The sequence below is a fragment of the Aplidium turbinatum genome, chromosome 18 (genome assembly GCF_918807975.1).
Source record: "Aplidium turbinatum chromosome 18, kaAplTurb1.1, whole genome shotgun sequence".
NCBI classification, from domain to species: domain Eukaryota; kingdom Metazoa; phylum Chordata; class Ascidiacea; order Aplousobranchia; family Polyclinidae; genus Aplidium; species Aplidium turbinatum.
The window spans coordinates 4,737,896-4,761,994 of NC_137489.1; the positions used below are offsets into that span (position 1 = coordinate 4,737,896).

The following is a 24,099-nucleotide window of genomic DNA, read 5'->3' on the forward strand; positions in this document are numbered from 1 at the left end:
CCGGCAACAAGACTTCAACAACTATCGGAAACTCCACTCTATCAATCTCGGTGACCGGACCTGCGTCAGTGGTTCAAAGCCTCTACAAGTATGCGAAACTGCTCGGATTAAGCTCTCAAAGAAGCTTTCCCAGTCCGAGGATAGAGATCAAATCAATCAATGCTGGAAGTCTCTGAATAATTTGGGCTCTCCATGTTAGGAGTCTTCTGGCTTTGCAGAGAGCAACTGAGCAACAGAAGCGAGTTTGGTTTCTGCAAATAATTTCCCTTGGAGAGGTCTTTTGCTTATTGCAAGTTACAAAGTTTGACTAGAACTGTCCAAAGTTAGAAAAGATCTCGCAATTACGCAAATATTTTTTGATGGCCTTTACCGATATTGTTCAAAACAAAATGTGTTATCATTGACGTGCATAATACAAATAAGGTTTCACTGAATATTGCTTTGTGGTATGTTCCAGAGGAATAAGCCATGCATCACTCTATTTAAAAGCCAGCTAAGACAATATCCTCAACGTATAGCTAAAAATTTGACAGAACCAATCCAAATATACCCTGTGCAGCCTAGGGTTCGGAAAATAGGTTTTTCTTTTTTGTCTGCCAGTAGTTTTTTTTTTTGAGCCTCTTGAATGAAGAGTATCTTTGTATCTTTAAGGTTGTTCATGTTTCCTGGACGACAACAAAAAGCTGCTAGAGAAAAGCCAGTCTTTGGTCTCATCTTCCAAAAAAAACAACATATTCTCTACTCCATTGAGTGATATAGTGATATATTTGGTGTGCCAATGCAACCAACTCTGTTTGTACAACTCATAAGTCTAGTGAAATGAAACAAATCAAAAAGAAACTTTAAAATATAAAAAAATGAAACCCCTTTTAACCTTTGATTGCAAGTTTGGTTTAACAAACTACCCATGACGTGAGTAAAAGCAAATTAGATGCAAACTTGTTGAAATTTCTGCACGGCACCATTTTGTTCGTTGATTCTGAGGAAGTGGGGAAAGTCTTTATTATTGCAACCATCATCATGATAACAAAATGATTCAATGAAATAATAAGCGTGAGAGTATGATGATTAAGTGAAATAACATTGCTTAGTTGTGTAACACATTCGCTAAACCGTTTCATAAAAGTAGGATTGCTTTTTGAAAACGATTAGGGCTGTACGTTGCTTTTGAAATTCTGAACTGTCTTTACGTAAAAGATATTAAGTTATCACTGGACAAATATAATGACTTCTAATTAGTAACTTAAACCGCGTTTCGTAATAGTTTTGTGACGCAGTGATAGTTTAAGAAAAAAAGAGTATTTCAACACAAAATCGATATAAAAGAGATAAATACTTTCAATTTTTATATACATGAACTTACAAAAATTAAAACTAGTCAATATAACAAGATGAAAAATAAGTTTTTATGATCAGTTAGATTGTGATGAAGTCTGGCGTACTTAATCGGTTAAAACGAACTGAAGTAATGCCCTATAAGATTAAGCGATGCCTCTGCTTAGCTTACGATTTAAGTAAAGAAAATTGGGCTTGTCGGCTCATGTTTGTTTGTTTTTTCGGCTGAATAAACTTTGAATACGGCAGGATAGAGCTAGTGAGGTAGGCGGATTATTAGCAATAGGAGGCAATTGAATTTTTTCCCCTTTATGACAATGGGGGGAGCAAAGCATGATGATTTGCAATAAATTTGAATTATTGAAACGTAAAAACCTTAAATTAGCTTTATAGTGGAGTATTTTCAGGCTACAAGGACATTTTAAATGAAATATAAAACTATTATGGTCGTCGTCGTGTGAGCGTCTGGCGCTGAGGGTCTATCCTTTTACCACCCCAGATTCACGATGTTCCCGGACTACACTGTACCCTCTCGTAATGCAACCAAGACAGATCTCCTCTTCATTCTAGTACGTCACTGGGTGTAGCACTAAACGAAGTGCATCTAATTTTATTCAAGGTTTTTAGATAGAAAACTTCGTTATAACGAAAAGAATTCAATGCATTGGAGTACAATGCACAAAAAACAAGTACATGTTTGCAAAGGGATCTACAACGTAGGTAGGGGGTGCATCGGGTTTTAAGAAATTCGAAGCATGCATTCACAAATTGTGGAGTATACACATCGCTAAAAACTAAAACAATGTCTAGGAAATTAGAATACTCATTTAGTCTTTGGTATAGAAATTTGCTTATTTTTAAAAACTTGGCTTAAAATTAACGTTACTATTGCATTTCGTTTACTTAATGTGACTATAGAGAAATAAAACATAGTAACTAATGTGACTACAAATTTAAAGTCATCTCAAGCAGTATGGAAAATTTAAGCACAAGATATTTTTTAAGATTCTTATACTGCAATGTCGCTCCTAAAGCAATACAGAAAACCAACAGTTTTATAAAAAATTAATTGACCAACACACTCATGGAAGTCTTATTTTGTTCATTATTAGATTTAACAGTTGCTTATTATACAGAAAGTTAACATAATCTTAATAGCTCGTGCTAAAACTGTCAGATTATACTTACCGTTGTTTTAACCCAATTTTTAACTCTGAGTGCTTTCTTCACCTCAAGCAATATCATGAGGACTTTGCTTGGATTTGTATTGCTAACGATCGTGAATGTTGCTATAGCAAGTAAGTTCAATTTTGACAGTTATCAAAGTCATTGCTGTATGTAATCACAAATGCATGGCATAATGACATACCGCATTCACCCTACAGGAAAGATTTTCAAACCGTTTTCTTTTATTTAAAAATCCATTTGTATATTTTATTCGATAAAACTTTCAGTACGGTAATTTAGGTTATCCCTAGAGGCAGTATTTTGTTTGTTAAAGGGCCTGTTTGAATTTTTTTTATTTTGGTTTCAGTAAAGGTCGCCGAAAGAACCACTGAGTATTGGAATTCAGTAACAAAAATGGAACTAGATGAGACGCGAAGAGCGTTCGATTATATCAACACAAACAAAGCTAAAAACGTTATTCTTCTCGTCGGAGATGGGATGAGTTTGAGCACTGTCACTGCTGGAAGGATCGCCATTGGTCAGAAGCTGAAAAAGGACGGTGAAGAACATGTGACGTCATTGGACCGAATGCCTTACTCAGGGTTTCTGAAAACTTACAGTGGTTAGTTTGTAATAATTGTTTGATTTTATGCTAAGTCTAGATCAGTATCCAATGTTTCCTTGAGCAACTTTTAAAGCGCCATTCAACTGTGACTGTTTATAACTCAATTAAAGTTTTTTTTTATTTGATATCAGAAGCCTTGGTTCTGACACATAATGCTCCCTGATTTTTCTGGTTAAAATTATGCCCCAAGCTAGACAAAACATGATTTAACAGAACTTGCTGTTTGCCAACCCCTGATTTAGAGGCATGTTGTGTGGAAGGCATAGCATCTTCTATTCAGCTACAAAACATGGCCCCTTTTAAGTTTGTTCAACGTTGTTAGACGTTGAATTATTTTTAAAATGCCAGTTTTACTCGATGAAATATACAGATCATTTTCTAACCTTGCAATATTGTTTTACGTTTCAAGAAGTAACCCTGCTCGAAAAAAATTCTGTCTACAAGCTTTCTGTTTTTACTTTATATGACAAACAAGCTAGAATACCCAACAAAAAATGCATTGTTGCTTTGTTTTAGCCAAAGGCACCCCAGCAAGCACTTGCTCTTGTAATGTAATATTTCAAAGTAGCTTATTGTTATGATTAGTTGACCACCAAACGCCAGACAGTGCCTCGACTGCCACTGCATTTCTCACTGGAATCAAGACTAATTCTGGTGCTCTTGGTGTCAATGGCAAAGGGTCAAGCTGCACTTCTGTTCAACGAAATAAAGTGAAATCGCTATTGGAGTATGCAGCCGAAGCAGGTAACGCTATATAAAGCTAGAGAATCTAGGGCATATTGTTTAGTAAGTTTTTGGTGTGTTCTGACAATCAAAATCAAATGCAAACCGTTGGCCTCTCTTGTACAATGTATCGCAGGTAGTTAGACTATTTCCTTTTCTACCAAAGGAATGTCCCAAATTCTGAATGCTTTAGTTTGTTTCTATAACTGGTTAATTATGAATTTTCAAACAATAATAATGGTAGGCTACAATAGCCGTAGATGGCACTTTGAAATCTTGTACTTTTCCAGTAACCAAAATTATTGTACATTCTAAAAATTGAAATAATTACAATCAAGCATATAGGTCTAAACATAGCATCAAAGCCTTTGACATTGCTGTAAGCTTACAACGTATATTTGCTTTAGGAAAGGCTACTGGGGTAGTTACTACGACAAGAGTCCAGCATGCCACACCAGCAGCAACATATTCGCATATACACAAACGGTGAGTAGAAGAAAATGGTGAATATGTTTTTAAAAAAAATACAAAATATTGAATATTTGTTTACTTTGTTACACCTATACTTTCTTTTGCCAGTCTCAGTTTTTTGATTTTTTATCATATTTACCATACTGAACACATAGCGAATGGCACTAATCAGTCTGATAATTGGCTGACTGTCTTTAATCTAACTGCAGCGTAAAAGAAGCCAGTGACAAGTGTCTAAGCACTGATATAGCTAAAGATTGCTGGAGCGCCAAGAACGACTGGGCAAGCTGTGTTGAGGGTGTTGTGTGGAATGTAGCATCAATCCAGTTACCAAAAATGGCCCCTTTTAATTTGTTCAACGTCTTTAGACGATGAATCAATTTAAAATCACAAGTTTTGCTAGCTGGAAAATGCAGATAATTTTTTTAGTGTATTAAAATATATTAAAATACATCTTTTGTTGAACTGTCCAAATCTCCTTATTACTGTAATTGCTTACTTATACGTTGGGCATATAGGAGTATCTATTCTGACAAAGGATATTCGATTCAAGAAAGAAGACTTCGAGATCATTGTCCTGACATTTCCACTCAGCTGTTCAATAAACGCAATGACATTCAGGTATTTGAAACGTTAAACGGTAAATTGATTGTTGCCTTTGCCTAAAATTAACCTGATTTAGAGCTGAGCACATTGATCACAGTCACAACAAAAACGCTTTAGTTTAGAGGCAAACTAAAAGCGAAAGAGACCACTTTAAATAGCTGTGCCTACGTAGGATTTCAACTTCTCATACAGCCACTTGTCACACAGCTCAGCACTCAACAATTGTACTCTACAAGGTTCAGACAGGTGGTTTTGAGAAGTAATTTTACTTTTCCTACAACTTCTTACAATGGGTTTTGATAAATTTCTTTTAGGTTATATTGGGAGGAGGCAGAGCCCATATGACACCCACAAACCAACGAGACCCTGAATACCCCAAAACGTTTGGAGAGAGAAGAGACAGAAGAAATCTAATCAACGAATGGGTTGAAGATATGAGCAAAGACCATGTAGCCAAGTACAGTTTTCACTAAATAACTAATTTCATTAAGCTTTGAAGATGACGAAAGGATTGCTAATCGCCTTGCATACTAACTTTGTACAAAGTATATATTTAATAAATACATATATTGCGTCATTATAACGTGACGTCCCAGAGCTTTACGTATGTGTGAACGCATGAGACGCATGAGATACACTGCTTTATTTCAATTCTTAAGTCAAAATCAAGCAAAACAAAACGAAAGCTGACAAATTGTCTCAAACAAAAAGGCTTATTTAAACATGCACAGCAACTGACGTAAGTCGAGTGTATTTTACTTTAGGCTACTTATTTGATATGAACCGCATGGTTACCACACCGCGTTTTTTCCGCTGATTTAGACTGTATGGACAGGGCTGAAGTAAGGATGATGAAACCAAAGACTGTCTGCTTTCTAATAGCCTTCCAGGGTAGTCCGGGAACATCGTGAATCTGGGGTGGTAAAAGGATAGACCCTCGGCCTCAGAGGCTCACACGACGACAACGACGACAGGGCGTCACCCTCATTGTACTTTTAACTTCATTTATTTAAACATAATTCCATATTGAACAGCCCTGTTGCCATGAAGTCAAATATTTTTTCTGCATATTTGGAGTATATCTATGTATTTCTAACTTTTTTTCAAATATTCTTGCTTCAGGTATGTTTGGAATAAAACCGAATTTGATGCAATCGACCCTCTGAAGACTGACTACCTCATGGGATTGTTCAGTCCTTTTGACACGGAATGGGCCATTCGAAAACGAACTGACGTGGCTGGGGAACCAACTTTGCCTGAAATGGCAGAAAAGGTAGAAAGTTCTACTATGTGCTGGGTAATGACGTTATTTCCGTAGTAAGCTCTACTCTTAGTCAATGTATATCATGCTCAAATCATAGACTGTAATCATTATAATATCATTCCGTAATCTTTAAAATCTGCATCGCATGCACATTTTAAACTTTTGTAGTTTTGCCACCTTTTTCCTTTTGCTGGTTTTGTTTCTGTACACTATTTATAACTTTATCATTGCTGTTGTTTTCCAACAAAGAAAACATAAATTGAATTGAATTGAATAAAGTAACAATTTACAAAGTTGATAGCCATTCACGTTTTGCAAATTGGCTTGGTGGGTTTCTGGATTGTGCCCAACCTGAACCTTAACTCATGTCACCACTTTCTGTCATTGGATTTGCATTAGAAGTTGTTGTAGCCAGTTGGTTTTTATATGATTACTGACTCTGTTCTCACACTGTGACCGATCTCCGCTTTTTACGGAGGAACATCATGTAGTTGTACTACTCTGCCTGTCCAGTAATATAATAATTGTTTGGAATTGTTTGTCCAGTAGCCTAATAACATTCATGTCATTATGTTTTCAGGCTGTACAGATTCTTCAGAAAAACGAAAACGGATTTTTTCTTCTTATTGAAAGTGGAAGAATCGACCTTGGCCATCATGATAGCAGAGCGCTATATGCCCTCGAAGAATTTCATGAATTGGATAAAACTCTGAAAGTATGTTGCTATGGAATAAGTAAACACATACAAAACTGCAAATATTTTATCAGTCTAATGCACAAAGAAGATATGTCACAAAAAATATTGCTTAATACTTGTTTGCTAAGTTATTGTAAACTGTATGCCAGGTAAATGAAATCACTATTGTTCAACGTAACCCAAATAAAGCAAAAAGAAAGAAAGCAAGAAATCTTCAAAATGTTCTGAAGACAGGACGTAAAAAATAAAACCAGTAATATTGAGAAAAGCAAATAAAACAAAAAAAAAAACGATTTATTTTCACTCTACTTTTAATAAACTCACATATCATACATCAATGTGGAATCAAATCATCAATCTAAGACCAAAATGTAATTTTACCCTTTGTCACAAAATCTGTTCTAAGCTATTGCGTTGCGGGAATTCGTCTACTTTGTTTGATCATTGTTCTAAGCAAAGACCCCAGTTCTCCTTAGAAGCCTCATCTATATTATGATCTACTGACACTAAAACGTACACACTGTCTGTAGTGTAGGCCTTCCACTGTATGCATTTTCATGAGTGATTTATGTTTAGGTTGTAAAAGCTTTAACCAACGAAGATGAAACTTTGATTGTCACCACTGCTGATCATGGACACATGTTTATGATTGGTGGTAACTCCATAAGAGGAAATAACGTTTACGGTGAGTTTTAAAATTGACTGGATAATAGCTTTATAGTTCTAATTAAACTTAGCTGCAAATGCTGTTAAACAATAGACTGGAGTATCCATGCATCTTTGAATATTGTGAAAAATTATAACACGCATGTGAATTGTTATAACAAGATAGTATTATACAACATGGCACGTTCTACTGGTCCAAACTAAGTTGAATCATCATAAGATAGATCAAAAGGTGATAATCTGCTTTTATTCCGACGTTTCGTCAATCAGACACGACTGACTTTTTCAGGGGGCTAGAACCAAGCAGTGACTAGCCCCCTGAAAAAATCAGTCATGTCCTATTGACAAAACGTAGGAATAAAAGCAGATTATCACCTTATCCATCTTGTGATGGTTCAGCTTAGTTACACTAGTAAAACGTACCATGTCATTTAAGTAAATGCCTAGTGAACAGCCTCTTTCAATTTCAAGATAGTATTAGTCTGCTAGAAGTCTTTCAATACCATTTAAGGGGCAATGCTACAAAAGTATGAAATGCTTCACAAAGTTATGAAAAAGACACTTTTGATGATATGAGTTTATATTAGTTTCGTTTTGGGACATGAAATCTAACCTTATTCATTTACTCGCCTATGCTTTAGTTTTGGACTCGTCTAACGTTGTTTATAGCCTACTTAGATAATGTAATGGTTAAAGCTTGAAAGCTTTTGAAGTGTGATATCAAAAGTAGCCTAGCACCTTGCATGGTTTCATCTTATTTGGTGGAACTGTCTTTCAGCGATCTTTCTGTAGTGTGTGTATTGTGTCTTTGATTTTCATGCTTTGTTTCGACCAAAGACAAACTCATCCAATTGAAATAACTATAATTAATAAAGTTTGTTTCGGAATCTCCCTTTAAGCATAAATTTTGTAGGGTTAAAGTCGTTTTCTTTTTTCCCAAACATCTTTTCTTGCATTGTCAGGTCTTGCTCCTTCTCATACGTCACCTAAAAGAGCAAAAGATGGCAAGTATTACACATCATTGGTTTACGGAAACGGTCCAGGCCACCCAGCTAACAGGAACCCAAACGCTAAAGAGCGTCAAACTATCAACGGACGCACTGTTCGTAAGTACTCTACACTCTTTCCGATCTTGATTGATTGTGGGACACTTTATCTGAGGACTAATTAAGCCTATTCGAATTTTAATCCTGGAAGTTTCGTATACTTTCATAGGCTTTAAACCACTGGTGCAAGCGGCCAACGACTTTGACAAAAGAAACTTTCCGCTTGTTGTTAAAGTGTTCTTGTTTGTGAATTATTCCATCCACAAGGTGTCGCTAAATAGAAAGCTGCCCTTCAATCGAGTTACAAAAGCACACACCCCGACAGTTAAACCACCGGGCAATTTTCTAATTGAAATTTCGTGTCGATATAACTTGTTATAAAATTAAGCATAAGCGTTTTTTTTTATTCTTTTGAGTGAAACAGTTTGTTTAACTTTAAGTAAGTGTTGGTAGGCTAGGTTCAATTAAGTGCGTTTGGAATGCCTGAAATAATTGATCATAGTAGATAGAATTCGCAAAGTTCTCAAACGACTGCAATTAACTACAATAATTGTTGTACATTTTTATGCTTGTTCTTTGTTGCATAAAACAATAAATAATATTACCAGTTTTATTTGAATAAGAACCTTCTGATGATCCCAGTAAAAGTGAAACAACTTGTAAAGGTTTTTAGTGAATATAGCGACTGCATTTGATTGGTCTGTTAACTTACATATGTTTATTTACAGTTTTGTCTTGGTATCGTCAACAAAGTGCCGTGCCATTACCTGCTGAGACTCACAGCGCAGAGGATGTTGTTGTGCTGGCTTCTGGCCCAATGTCGCATCTACTCACTGGAATGCACGAACAAACCCACATTGCCAGTGTCGCCAGATTTGCTGCTTGTCTTGGTAAATACGATATTAACTATACTGTATGGCCAGTCATTTTTTTACTAAATGTTGTTTTTGTTTTTCTATTGGTTTATATTGTCATTAACGCGACTAATTATGTTTTGCAGAAAATGCGTTTTTTATGAAGTAAAAAATAGGTAGTGAACTTTAAAACTCAAAGTAAACTACATCACTTCACACTTTTGCGATTATTTCAACATTTTTTTTTCTTCTTTTTTTACGTTAGGCCTACATGGAATATATCTGGCCTTATGGTGCATCTAAATTTAACACCTTGTAATTTGACATATTCTTAATAGACATCTTCAATTTTCTGAATTTAAGTTTTAAATATTTGTTCAACTTGCAGCTCTTTGTTAGTAGTGTTGACAAAGGAGTCCAGGGGGTACTTTTGGACCCAGACAAGAGATGATTTTAGGGGCCCGTAACTTTTCTAATGATCCCGGAGACTTGAAGAAACCACCGTATTTTTGGGAATAATGCGTTTTTCTTAGAAGCGTCTTGAGGATTTAGAGCTCAAGGATCTCGTTGGTACCGGCTCAAAATTATCCTCGCAATGACCCTGTGCTTTGTCTTCTTGCTTCACTGCAAATTTCAATTACAGTATATCCTAATATTCATTGACAGAAGGTTTCTTTATTTCAGGAGACAAACACAAAAATGAACCCCACTGCAGGAGACGAAACGTTAACTACAAGGTCTTGGAGAAGAGGATGCGATCTTCCGAATCAGAAGATAACACTGAAGATGACAGCTTTGTCGTAGATGACTGGATGTATTAAGTGACAATACATCCAATGGACTTAATTTAAGTCTAGGGCGCAACAGACAAAGAATGGGGTAAAGCACTTCTCTTGCCAGCCAAATACTGAACAATAATTGTAAAAAAAAACGACCAAAGCACACATGTGCAAAAGTGTGTCTCGTAATACTCGTTTTGATAAACCTCACCTGACGCACATCTATATTCTATACTTATGTCACGTATTTAGATTGAAGTTATTCTTTTATATTTTGAATTTGCCTTGAAATAATTATTTATTCATTTATGTGTAACTTATTAAAACATGCAAGTTTGCAATGTCGAACAATATAGAATACTTTAAATTTACTTACTTTAAAATTACTAGATAAAACGTCACTGCAGTATAAAATGAATAATTACAAATTAAAGCTTTGGTTGATGTTTTTAGAAAAGTATTTTTTTTAACTTAAACTTTCAACTTTAATAAACAGTGTGGTTGCGCATAATGTTATTACGAAAACTCATAATCTTCAAATGTTTCATGGGTTGTTGTTTTTTCTCCCTTGAAGCACATATTGTACTACTGCATATTTATACTTTTTCATATTTGTAAACATTTCATTGAAGTTGCCATTCAAATATCCCTAAAAGAAAAATCCGTCATTTTTACATTAGTTTAAGTCTGCAAACGTTGAATAAACCGATGTCAAAATGGGATATATTGCTGTCAGAGATAAAGGTGGTATCAATTAATTTATATTGTACTATATGTGGAATCCTGCAGTGGAACAACAATGGCTGACAATGATGATGATATGTGATGTAATAAGGACTTTAAGTTGTGAAACAATTGAAGATAAAATTTGTCTTTTCGGATTGTTTAATATTGGTATTTATTTCACAAAGCCTTGTATTTACGAGCGTTTACTCTTACTGTACGTCATTGGAAGCAAAAAGCTTATTCACAGGATGATTTGCTGAATACTTATTTACAAATATATAAAGGAAAATACATGCAAACGTAGTGCAGAGGTTCAAAACTTTTTAACGTTGCAAAGGATTTTTTTATGACGAAAATAATACGGCAAGAAAAGCGAATTGAGGCTTTACGATTAGTAAGTTCAGGATTACGATTACAAGTTTACGATTAACTGTTTGCATCCATAGGCTTAAGCTTAGTGGCTGAATAACCCGATTAAGCAGATGGGAAGGCAAGGAACCCAAGTTTCGTGTCCACCTTCAAGAATGTGTCTTGCCAAGGCAAAGGCACGCGGTCATGAGTTCCCGTTAAGTGTTTAAACACAAGAGTAGAATCTGCTTACCTAGAATCTCTTCTTCTTCTAGTCACAACCACAACTTGCAAGCTTTTATTTATTTTCATTTCTTGAGTCTGAAGTGGGGATAAAAACCTGATTTTTTGCACACACTTATGAACTTTACAACAGACTGTAACTCAAATTCAAAGTACACACATCTCGTAAAGGCGTCCTGGCATCATCTCGCGCTTGTTTTACCAATGCTGAATTCAACACAAAAAGTTAAGTGGTCTCTCTGTGCACAACGGCTTCCGGCACGCGACAGAAGCCACAATTAAGAGTGAAGCTCCTGAGTCGCAGCCAGGTCACATCACGGAAAACAAAGAAGAAACCACGCAAACTGAACGTCAGCACAATTACAATTCAAGAGGGCAATCGAGCCGCCAGAACAACATCAAATCGACGTCTTCACTAGTATATAAATACATATGCGACTATGCGTGTAATCCGTGTATGTCAAATTGACGTTCTCAATAGCCTACTAAGCTTACACATACAGTAATGCAGTATACTAAGCGCACATCTAAAACATGAGCTCTTTAACGAAAGTTAACCGCAATGTTGATAAAGCTCAGTTCTTGAATTGTGAAAACAGAAAATTGCGCATGAAAAGTGAAATTAAATCAAGTATGTTTTACAAATTATGCAAATTGTGTATTATTTAAATGTACAATTTTTCCCCGTTATATTATTACCGTTGAAGTGATTTAATTAAAAATCACATTGTGTGTTACACATTGCGATAATGTTGTAGGGTGCGCTGCCAAACGGCACGACTTAAGAATTTTGATCAATTAGAAAAGGCGCGTCACCTAATTTCCAAAATTATAGCAAGAAAATTACGTTTAAGAAAATCTCAAGAACATTACGTCAAAATGAAATACTTTATCACGACTTTGGCTTGACGCAAATTTAACAAATTATTAAATGTAATTAAAGTATTGTAAGCTACCAATTTAAAAGCAACAACAAATCCTTTCACACATTCAGGAGCTGCGTTACACTTCACCAATTAAAAACAAACGTTATGCCCTGTCAGGTTCGCCTGAGTAAAATCGGTGGCATGATGCAGCTGATGCTATCGTTTTCCAATCGTGCGATGCTTGTTCGAATCCCGCCTAGCGTTGGTTGTTGACAAACTCACCTCACCTCTACTCAGGGACGAGTGTACAATAAATTAGGTGGGCGTAGTTGCTAAAGGAAAGGGTATTATTATTAAAATACTCAAACAAAAATTAGTGTTCTTGTTGTTTTTGATACTTTGTTGGTTTGTGCTCAACATAAAAGCTTTTCTTGCTTTTCCTACTGCACTCTTCTGTATTTTGCAGAGAAATAAAAACGAAACATAACATCTTCAAACATGTACTGCGCATCATCAAGGAATAAATATTATCATGCAACGATCGATGTCTTATCATCATCATCAATATTGAAATCAATTCATTCAGAAAACGCTTTGCTCGTGTAACAATATCTATGTTAATGTATTTCCACGCGATTGAACTTAATTACTTAGGCTACCAGAACAAATTTCAAAAGGGGCTTATCTACGATGCTTAGCTATCACAACATCATCAACAATGAAATCATTTTATTTTTTCATGTTTTGCAGACTATTGAAGAGACTTAAAATAACACAGAATACAAAAATATAAACATAACGAAAGAAAGATAATAAACGATACAAGGCAATGTACTTATTAAGAAGACTATGCATTAATTTAAATAACAATTCCAATGTTTTTGAGGTATCGCATTTCTTCTATCGATTTTTTTGTTTGTTTTTTGTTTAAATTATTAGCTCTGCAAGACTGCAAACACTTTCGTTGTAGAAACTTACAATAATTTCAAAGCTTCAAATTTGAACAAGATTGTTTAAAAATGCGTTGAGTCTTATAACAAAGCGAGCTAATTAAACAAAGCAATATCTCAAACAAATTTCAAACGGTAACAAAACTTAGGTCCTTGGGCAATAGAAAAATATTAGTTGATATTTAAAAATGATTGGGTAAATGGTAATGTTATAAGTGTGTGCTGTGTACATGTGTGTTTGACAATAGATTTAAAAAAAAAAAACTCTTCAGTGTACTCTTTAGTATTTATTAAGCCTGGACTTTTCTTCCTTTAGGAGGTATACACCCTTTTTCGCAAAAAAATCGCAGACGTCATCACTTTGTGGAACAATAGATAGCGAAATAAAACATCTTTACTTGAAAATTGTATGCAAAAATTTTTTCAAATAAAAATGATGTTTTTGAGTTGTACACACAAATTGTTTTGTTGGTGTCGGCAAACAAGAAATTGTCAGTCTTAGGTTATCTTACAAATCAATCTTGCTTCGTACTTTCGTTCGTAATTAGAAATGCATAAAAAATCAGCACACACACAAGGATAGTAGACTAAACCAATAAGCTTAGTTTGTAACTCAAATACCAAAAAATAGCAAGCCTATTGTGGATCCCAGAGATACCCAGAACCTAGAGATATGAAGAACCCAGGGATACGCGGACTCCAGATGAAGAACTACTGCTCTTAGAAAGATCTTTCCAAAAGTCACTTTTCTTTGTCTTTCAAAACGTCGTTAATTTATTATTTTGGAGAATGGGAATTTTTTCCAACAGTTTTTGTCACGTGATCAACAATATCTTCTGTCATACAAACTTTAGTTTCAATAACACCAGGCCCCGAGATATCGACCGAGATTTGCGTCTGATATTGTGTTGCAAGTACAAAGCCGCTTCCCTTCACATGACTCCACCCATTCTCCAACGTGATAGGATGGCTTCTTGCAACTCACAACGCACCTTCCGAGACAAACAGGAGCAAATTGCTTCTCCCCTGCACATTGGCAGGACGAGCGACCTCCAGAAGTATTCGCGCCGCATTTTCCAATTCGACAATCTTTGGAGCACTCTAAATAATGAAAGCGAGCTGTTTATTTCAAAATTATAGCTTTCATTTGTCATGTAACAAGCTTAATCAAGCCTGCAGAATTAAAAAAGTTATGTTTTGAAAACGTGCCTTGTTAAATCAATTTTAAACTATGAACAGATGAAACCAAGCAACCACACGGCATTTAACATAATATATTAAATTGAACATAAACTATAAACTACGAACGTTTTCGGCCATACACATGTTAGCCCTTTTCAAGTAACGAAAAATAACTAATTTTACATCTACATTGAAATAAATAACTGATCTACACAATGAATTGAAAACGAAATGCATAAGACGGAAAAGCAGAGAAGAAAGGCGCATCACAGGGTGGTTAATTCTGCAAGGCAAACACGCATCATATGATGAATTAAGATTGACATTAAGATTAAGATTTGCCTCGCGGAATTAACCTTCTTGTGATGTGCCTTTCTCCTCTTGTTGATGAGTGATCCGCTTTTACACGAATCAATGTGATTTTACTTTGTACTTCGCGTGGTCAAATTGCCTTTCTCATTATTCTTATCGAGTGTAGACTGTATATAGCTGTGAATACAATTTGCTATGTTAAGAGTATGTTGTGGTCCTTGGCTCCCTATTAAGCAGGTTAACAACATGGTGGCAGCGTGAATCATCATCTTTCTGAAGAATAGTTAAAACCTAGCCCAGAAGCCTAGCTGAGTGCTGCAGAAGTTCAACCCGTCAGCATTTTTGAAAGATTTTAATCTGCTTTAATCTTGAGTTCGATCCATAGCCAAGCAGCGAAAATGACAGAGTCACATATTCGTTTCCCTCCTATGTTGGATTTAAATGATGGGAATGTCGCTGAGAGCTACAAAGATTGGAAAGACCTCCTTGATATATACCTATTGGCCAGTGGCGCAAATACCAAAGAAAAGAACGTACAGCGCGCCATCATCCTCAATTGTGCTGGACCCCAGGTGGTCAAAATCGCCAAACAATTTACGTATGCGAATGAAGACTAGAAAAAAGATCCGGAAGTGCTACTTCGAAAACTATCGCAATACTGCAACCCAAGACAGAATGAGGTAATGCAAAGTTTTCGGTTCTGGAAGATGTCTTACCAGGAACCATTCGATTCTTTTTTGCGAGAACTGAGAGAGAAGGCAACGAACTGTAATTTCAATGACACAGATCGAATGCTCAGAGATAAAATTGTTTTCTCTGTCAATGACAAGTTGCAACAAATTTTGCTTCGTGAGGAACGGTTGACCTTAGAAAAGACAATTCAAGTATGCCAAGCTTTTGAAATGACCAACAAAAATGTAATTGAACTGCAAAGATCTACCACATTAGTGAATAAAGTGGTCACGACTGGTAGAAATACTGGTAAACAATACAAGTCGAATGAAAGACAATGGCAAAAAAGACCATCCGACAAAACCGATTTATATGTGGACAATTGCAAATTTTGCGGCAAGCGTCACAAACGAGGCGCTCAATTTTGCCCCGCCTACGGCAAAACATGCCATTTGTGTCACAATCGAAACCATTTCCAAGAAAAGTGCTTATCGCGAAAACACGTACACGAGACCAGGCAAGAATCACTGTACCATGACGACAAAGATAGCGGTGATGACAGCGATGCGTATCTCCATTCGGTTTTAGACAAAAGCAGAGACACACTCACAGCGCTTTTAGAAATCAATGACTGTCAAGTCCGTTTCCAAATAGACACTGGCGCACAGGTCAATACTATTTGTCAGCGCTATGTTCGCAAAAATCAAGTCAAGCCAACACACAAAAACTTGGTCATGTGGAACAAAACGAATGTCAAACCTATTGGCGAAACGGTGCTAAGTGTGACAAATCCCAAAACACTGAGCGTGCATGATGTAACCTTTATTGTTGTAAAAAATGATTTCAATTGCTTGTTAGGTTTATCAACGGTAAAAGAGCTTAACTTAATAACTATTAACAGTGGTTGTTTTCTTGCAAATGTAAATGCTACTAACGATTTGGGTGATTTAGGAACTGTATCTTTAACGCTTGATTCAAGTGTGAAACCTCGAGTGTTACCGTCGAGAAAAATCCCTATTTCACTGCAAACTAGAGTAAAAAATGAACTTGATAATTTGAGTGATCGAGGCATTATTTCTCCTGTGAATGAACCGTCCGAGTGGGTCAGCCAAATGGCAGTAGTTGAAAAATCTAATGGTGATTTACGTATATGCATAGACCCACAACCCTTGAACAAAGCACTCTTGCGTGAACATTACCAATTACCCACTGTTGATGACATATTGCCCCAGTTGAATGGTGCCAAAGTGTTCAGCAAACTAGATGTGAAACAAGCATTTTGGCATTTGAAGCTCGATGAGGAATCGAGCAAACTGACCACCATGATTACACCCTATGGGCGCTATAAGTGGAACAGACTCCCCTTTGGCCTTAAAGTGAGCAGCGAATTTTTTCAAAAGCATCTCACTTGTGCTTTAAGCGGTCTAAACGGGGTGTTGGCAGTTGCTGATGACATCATTGTTTTTGGCTGTGGAGATTCTCAGCTAGCCGCCGAAGCAGATCACGAAAGTAATTCGCTGAAGTTGCGTGAACGATGTGAAGAGCAGCAAATTAAACTAAATGATGACAAGGCCGTGATCAAGACATCCGAAATAAAGTTCATGGGGCACCTCATTTCCAAAAATGGCATAGAACCCGACCCCAGCAAAGTAGAGGCGATCAAAAACATGCCATCACCCTCCGATGTTTCGGGAATCAAACGATTTTGCGGCATGGTGCAATACCTGGCTCGATTTATGCCAAACTTAGCAGATGAGTTAGAGCCACTACGAAAACTCACCCGCAAAGGGGTGGAGTGGAATTGGGCTGATGATTGCGAGAACGCGATGAAACAAGTCCGAGCAAAGATCAGCACAGCCCCAGTGTTGACTTTCTACAACCCACAAGATGATTTGACATTGCAGGTCGACAGCAGCAAAGATGGCGTCGGGGCTGTCTTACTACAAAATGGCAAACCAATCGAATATGCCTCGCGTGGGCTAACTGTTTCGGAAAGAAAGTGGGCCCAAATTGAAAAGGAAACACTTTCTGTTGTGTACGGACTCGAACGATTTGACCAGTACACGTATGGACGAAAGGTGTTCGTGGTCAATGACCATCGACCGATTGAGACAATTCTAAAAAAGTCCCTTAGCCAAGCCCCACGACGTTTACAAGCTTTGATCATGCGATTGAATCGCTACTCTATTGACTTCAAGTACGTCCCAGGAAGCTCGCTTGTGATAGCTGATACTTTAAGCCGAGCTTACCCCGAATTGAATGACACCCAACAACCTATCACCCGTGTCATGGCTATTTCATCATTTAATGACATACCCGACAAAAACTTGCAACTAATTAAAGATGCCATGTTGCAAGACCAAGAGGCGAAAGACCTCTTAGCAAATATTCAAAACGGATGGCCGCTTGACAAAAATGAGCTCACCGATAATGTTAAGCCGTATTTTTCATTGCGTGACACTTTAAGTTGTGATAACGGTTTGGTGTTGAAAGGTGAACGTATTTTTGTGCCTAAAATGTGTCGTAGTCTTTTTAAAAATCACTTGCACCGAGCTCATCTTGATTACGCCAGCATGATGCGCAGAGCGCGAGAAACCATTTTTTGGCTGGGTATGGCCAAGGAAATCAGCCAAATTGCTGATAGCTGCATCATTTGTCAGGAGCTCAAACCAAGTAACCAAAAAGAGTCTTTAAAACAGCACGATGAAGGCTCATATCCTTGGGAAAAGTGCGGTGTTGACATATTTGAAGTGAATGGTAAAAGTTTTCTTGTCGTTGTGGATTATTTTTCAAATTTTTTTGAAATTGACCTTTTGACCCAAACTACCAGTATGCAAGTTATTTGTTGTATCAAAAAGCATTTCGCACGATATGGAATTCCCAAAATAATTGTATCTGATTGTGGTTCGCAATTTTTATCTTGTGAATTTAAACGTTTCTGCAAAAAGTGGAGCATTTCACACGTTACTTCCTCACCTGGCCATCAAAGGGAAAACGGGAAAGCCGAAGCTGCGGTGAAATCAGCGAAGCACCTCCTTCGCACAACAACCCGAAACCATGAAGACCAATATTTGGCCCTTTTAGAACTCAGAAACACCCCGAGACAAGATGTTAATATCAGCCCGGCAGAGATCGTATTTGGAAGACAGACCCGTTCCGTTTTGCCCACTGTTATTAAAAGCACTCCAACGAAAAGGTTCCACCCCGAACGCAGAGAAACTCGACGTGAAACCGTACTCCGCCACTATAACAAAACAGCTAAAAACCTACCCCCTCTACTCCCAGGTGACCCCATATTTTTCCAATCCCCAGAAAAAAGTGAATGGCGGAAAGGCGAAGTTGTCAAACGCACTGGCTCCCGCACATACATTATCCGATCTTCAAATGGCAGAACGTACACACGAAACCGGGTACATTTACGAAAGGACCTAAATCAGAGGTCCCCCCGCTCCCATTCCTACGACGACACGTTAATGCCTTTTTCTTCACCTAGCCCTTGCAGCCCCAGCCCAAACAGCAGTGAAACAAACGAACAAAATAATTCTGGCCCAGTGGGAAGACCCACACGAACCCACCGCCTACCAATTAGATTACGCGAATATGTTGTTTACTGAATTGTTATCGTGTTTACAATTATACTGCCGTCAAGGGTACCCAAATTACCGTTATAAAGAAATTTTGTTAAATAGGGGGATGTTGATGAGTGATCCGCTTTTACACGAATCAATGTGATTTTACTTTGTACTTCGCGTGGTCAAATTGCCTTTCTCATTATTCTTATCGAGTGTAGACTGTATATAGCTGTGAATACAATTTGCTATGTTAAGAGTATGTTGTGGTCCTTGGCTCCCTATTAAGCAGGTTAACAACACCTCTGCTTTGCCGTTTCATTCTTATGCATTTCATTTTCAATTTAGTGTGTAGATCAGTTATTTATTTCAATGTAGATGATCAGTTATTTTTCGTTACTTGAAAAGGGCTAACATGTGTATGGCCGAAAACGTTCGTAGTTTATAGTTTATGTTCAATTTAATATATTATGTTAAAAGCCGTGTGGTTGCTTGGTTTCATCTGTTTATGGTTGAAGAAAGTCACCTCTTTACCAAATTGTACAATTTTAAACTTTTAAAGAGTTTACTGAACACACTTTTCCCGCAATGGTGTAAGATATTAATGCAATTACCTTGTTTAGTAAATTTCACATTCGAGTCGTATCCGTGAGGATCATTCCCCATGGTGAAGTATTGCGCAACTACATAAACTTTATCTCCAGATTTAATTGAGCCACAACCGACACTAGTAGTGTCCTTCCACACAACTTGAGTAAAATGTTCTGGAAATAAAAGTTATTATTAATAGATTATTTCATTGATAGCCTAGGCTACTAATGTTATTACATTATCATTTATCAATAGCTTTTCGCTACAGTAGTGTGATTTTCCCTATAAACATTGAGTTACTTAATACTATTCGGTGGAGTGGCCCAGCGGATAAATTGTTTGCTTTCCAATAATGCAAATATGGTTCGACTTCTGGCTACAACTGGTTGTTGATAAACACCACTCACCTCTTTCTAGGGTGTAATAAATTGGGTTAGGTTTGGGTTGGGAAGGCATAATTGCTTAAAAAAAGGAACTGTAGGCAACATCTGCCGAAGGCTAAGTACACTTAAGACCTCATCTTTTCATCCTAGATACTTGGAATCAAGTACGGGACTCTCTTCACCTTTTTAAATACTATTATTATTATTGTAATGAGATTAAGATAGCTTGCGATATACGTTGTAGCCTACTAGCCTATTATTACAGTAGATAGCACAGGTTTGAAACTAACACAAAAGGCAGGCAACAACAAGAATAGAAAACCGCTGGTTCTTGAAAGGAGCTAGACTATACTCACTCGTTTAAATTACAGATTTATGTTTTAGGGAAAAACCGTAATTGATACCAGTACTAATCAACAGGGCTGTTGAAAGGATATTTGGGCAAGGTAATAACGAGATTTTGGACCCATGGGTGGATAAAAAGACCCTCCTAATAAAACTTTACTTTTCAAGGTAAAGAGAATCACAAAAATATATATGAGCATAAAAAACATAGATAAGTTTTATACCAAAAACAAGGATCTTTAAAACAAAAAGAATTGGACCTACATTGAAAAGATATGATGGTAGAATTGTATTTAAGTTTTCGGCCTAGGTTTGAATTATATTTAACCACTCCTTGTTGATTTTATAATTTATAGTTGAAGTTTTGTTTATTAAATCGTTTAAAAAATGTATTAACAGTAATATTCTAACACTTTTGTTTTATCTTCTAACATGCATCTCAACTTACTTGTATGATCGCTAACACCGGGTTGTTTGCGATTGTAGTGCAAGCCTTCTGCGTACCATTCAGCTACAGCTTCTTTGGCTCCATATTTCCTATCTTGGAGATCATTCATTCCAAGGTTTTCACCAATGCCTTCATTTCGTTTTCGTCCTCTGACAGAAAATTGCATCGACTTGCGAGTAACTTTTTGATTTGCCATTTCATTGGCGTAGAGTCGGGCGCTTTGTGCAAGGGTGTGGTTGTATCTGAGAGGGGCTACGCCATGAAGACATCGATAGTAATTGTGAGCTAATAAGCACTGTTCTTCTTCCGATGCATTTTTCTTTTCAACTCGAACGCACCTTCGTGGTGGCGTGAATGTTGCTGTTGCTCTCCTCCCAGTAATTGTGTCTTTCATAGAAGTAACTTTTGTGGTTGTTGGAGCTTTTGTGGTTGTTGGAGCTTGTGTGGTTGTTGGAGCTTTTTTGGTTGTTGGAGCTTGTGTGGTTGTTGAAGCTTTTGTGGTTGTTGGAGCTTGTGTGGTTGTTGGAGCTTCTGTAGTTGGTGGGGCTTTTGTAGTTGTTGGAGCTTTTGTGGTTGTTGGAGCTTCTGAAGTTGTTGGAGCTTGTGTGGTTGTTGGAACTTTTGTGGTTGTTGGAGCTTTTGTGGTTGTTGGAGCTTGTGTGGTTGTTGGAGCTTCTGAGGTTGTTGGAACTTTTGTGGTCGTTGGAGCTTGTGTGGTCGTTGGAGCTTTTGTGGTTGTTGGAGCTTTTGTGGTTGTTGGAGCTTTTGTGGTTGTTGGAGCTTGTGTGGTTGTTGGAGCTTGTGTGGTTGTTGGCGCTTTTGTGGTTGTTGGCGCTTTTTTGGTTGTTGGAGCTTTTGTGGTTGTTGGAGCTTTTGTGGTTGTTGGAGCTTGTGTGGTTGTTGGAGCTTGTGTGGTTGGTGGAGCTTTTGTGGTTGTTGGAGCTTTTGTGGTTGTTGGAACTTGTGTGGTTGTTGGAACTTGTGTGGTTGCTGGAGCTTGTGTGGTTGTTGGAGCTTGTGTGGTCGTTGGAGCTTGTGTGGTTGTTGGAGCTTGTGTGGTTGTTGGAGCTTTTGTGGTCATTGGAGCTTGTGTGGTTGTTGGAGCTTTTGTCGTTTTTGAGACTTTTTTAGTAGTTTGTTCAGGTGCACTTTGTAGTTTGAGTAGTTGCTGTGATTGTGCATAGCCAGAAGACAACAGATCCAAACCGGGATAGCTTGACAAAGAAACTGGATAATTAGAAAGAGCTGGTGGTTTTTCGCTCAGATTGGAAAAAAGTGAGGTGCTAGGCCTAGGCTTGTTGCGGTTTAATGTGCTGCCAAAACTTTGTTGGGAATTATAATTTGGGACATTAAATCCTGGAAGTGGATTTCGAAAAGGTGTGTTTAGAATGTTAGAAGCAGAAGCATTGAGTGTGTTTGCAACTTGAATGCTGCTTGTAGTCAAGCTTGTACTGTTGGTCTCTGAAGTGTGATTGGTGGGTGCAGCTGGTGATGGGGCTGCATGTGTTTCTGTAATGTCTTTTTTAGATGTTGTCTTTGCTTGTTCGGTACTTGTTACGTTTAAAGAGCATTGTTGACAAATATTACAAGTTTTTGGGCAGTAACGCTTCATCCATCTTCCGTATTGCCGACTGTTGCAGTACTTGAAAGAGTCTGAGTATCGCGAGCACCTTGCATCTTTATCATGACAATCTGTGACATATATATGAAAAAATTTGATAAGAAAAAGATTAGTCATAAAAACACTTGAACGCATTTGAAATTGGATCTCACTTAAAATTTTCTAGTTATTTGCTATCTGCTTTTGCTTTACATCAAGTCTTGCGTTGTATGCTTTGATCAATGTAAAACAACGCTCATGATAATGCTCCAGTTGGTTAAGTTTAAAGTTCTTAGCACTCTGTCATGTATTCGATAAAGCACCAACAAAAGGCATTACATGAAAGTTCATTCCAATGTAAAAGTTTAATCACCAAAACTGCAGCTCGAATCTTGCTTGGTATCAGAGGACGATCCACATTTTGTGCATATTTTGCAGCTTTTTGGACAGTTTTTTGTCATCCATCGTCTATACTTGCGGTTTTCACAGTACTTGGACGTTTCAGCGTATTCAGAACATTTTGGCATTTTGTCTTGACAATCTATAGTAAGTGCATTGTTAATGCAATAGCAGCTTGAACTGTGTCATGTATTCAATGAAGTGATACGCTTTTATGGTGTAAACTAAACTAAACTAGGCTATACCTTGTATGGGGGAACTTTGATTTTAGGAAGTCTAAGTTTTCATGCCTCTATGTTTTCATTCACCAATCGTAATTCTCTGTCTAAAATCGCTGATTGCTGATCGACCGATAAACTTTGCGCAAACTGATTTTCGATTAACTCATTGGACGGTTAACGCAATCGGCCATTTAAAAGATCCGCTGTTGATGCATATTACCCTTGTAAGTAGCAAAACATAAAGAATGAGCTACCGTTGTTCAATTCTCAGAGTGAGAAGTGCCTATAGTCAATTGATGTTCGCCCTACGTTTCCAAAGATGGTCAATGAGACTGAAAACAAGCTTTTTTAGTGTGGGCTACATGAGTGCGAATATGACTGATGAGGCTTATCTGTGCGGTGAAACTTCTACTGCAGGATGGACACTGGAAGGATGGTTGGCTAGGGTTCTTGTTTAAGGCTCAGGCCTTGCGGTGTTCTTGGTCAATTAAACTGGACATAAACTCACCATCAGTGCAGCTTGCAGCTGACGTAACTCCTTTTTTCGGAAGTGCATCCAGAGGAGAAGGACATATTTTGCATATGTTACAACTTTTTGGGCAGTTTTGTTCCATCCATGGTCTGTAGACGGGGTCAAGGCAGTGGTTTGCAGTCTTAGCAAGGGAGTCACACTTTTCTTGTTTATCGGAGCAGTCTGCAAAACATCGTCAATAAAAAAAAACTAATATTTATTATACAAATGAACAAACATCAACAACTTTAAAAATTTAGGATTATATTGTTTGAAGCGTTTAAGTATTGCTTTGTTTTGTAGAGATGGCTATTAAACATACGATAACAATAATAATACTGTAGTGATCATAATCATCATCATTATCCATTCGAGCGTACCAGAACACCATTGACATAGTTTTTCCAAACATCCCTGTCCGTCATCAAATTTGACAGTATCATAATAATTATAATAATAATAATAGAAACGTGTGTTTTTATATTGTGTTGGATCGATTG

General features: G+C 37.2%; 1 protein-coding gene across 1 annotated transcript; it reads left to right on the plus strand.

Annotated features, from left to right (window-relative positions):
- Positions 1 to 2,578: 2,578 nt before the first annotated feature.
- On the plus strand, positions 2,579 to 11,225 carry LOC145787906 (alkaline phosphatase-like). Its single transcript, XM_082599744.1, has 12 exons — positions 2,579 to 2,633; positions 2,870 to 3,124; positions 3,713 to 3,871; positions 4,258 to 4,336; positions 4,840 to 4,942; positions 5,242 to 5,384; positions 6,050 to 6,200; positions 6,772 to 6,906; positions 7,465 to 7,573; positions 8,517 to 8,660; positions 9,329 to 9,490; positions 10,139 to 11,225. Exons 1-12 carry the CDS (start codon positions 2,579 to 2,581, stop codon positions 10,273 to 10,275), a joined length of 1,632 nt encoding a protein of 543 aa, XP_082455870.1. The 3' UTR covers positions 10,276 to 11,225.
- The last annotated feature ends 12,874 nt before the right edge of the window (positions 11,226 to 24,099 follow it).

Bases quoted from the DNA above. Each gene is read 5' to 3' on its own strand.
- LOC145787906 (XM_082599744.1), top strand. From the start codon at position 2,579: ATGAGGACTTTGCTTGGATTTGTATTGCTAACGATCGTGAATGTTGCT. The intron at 6,201-6,771 runs GTAGAAAGTTCT...TTATGTTTTCAG, and splicing joins TGCCTGAAATGGCAGAAAAG to GCTGTACAGATTCTTCAGAA. The intron at 9,491-10,138 runs GTAAATACGATA...TCTTTATTTCAG, and splicing joins CAGATTTGCTGCTTGTCTTG to GAGACAAACACAAAAATGAA.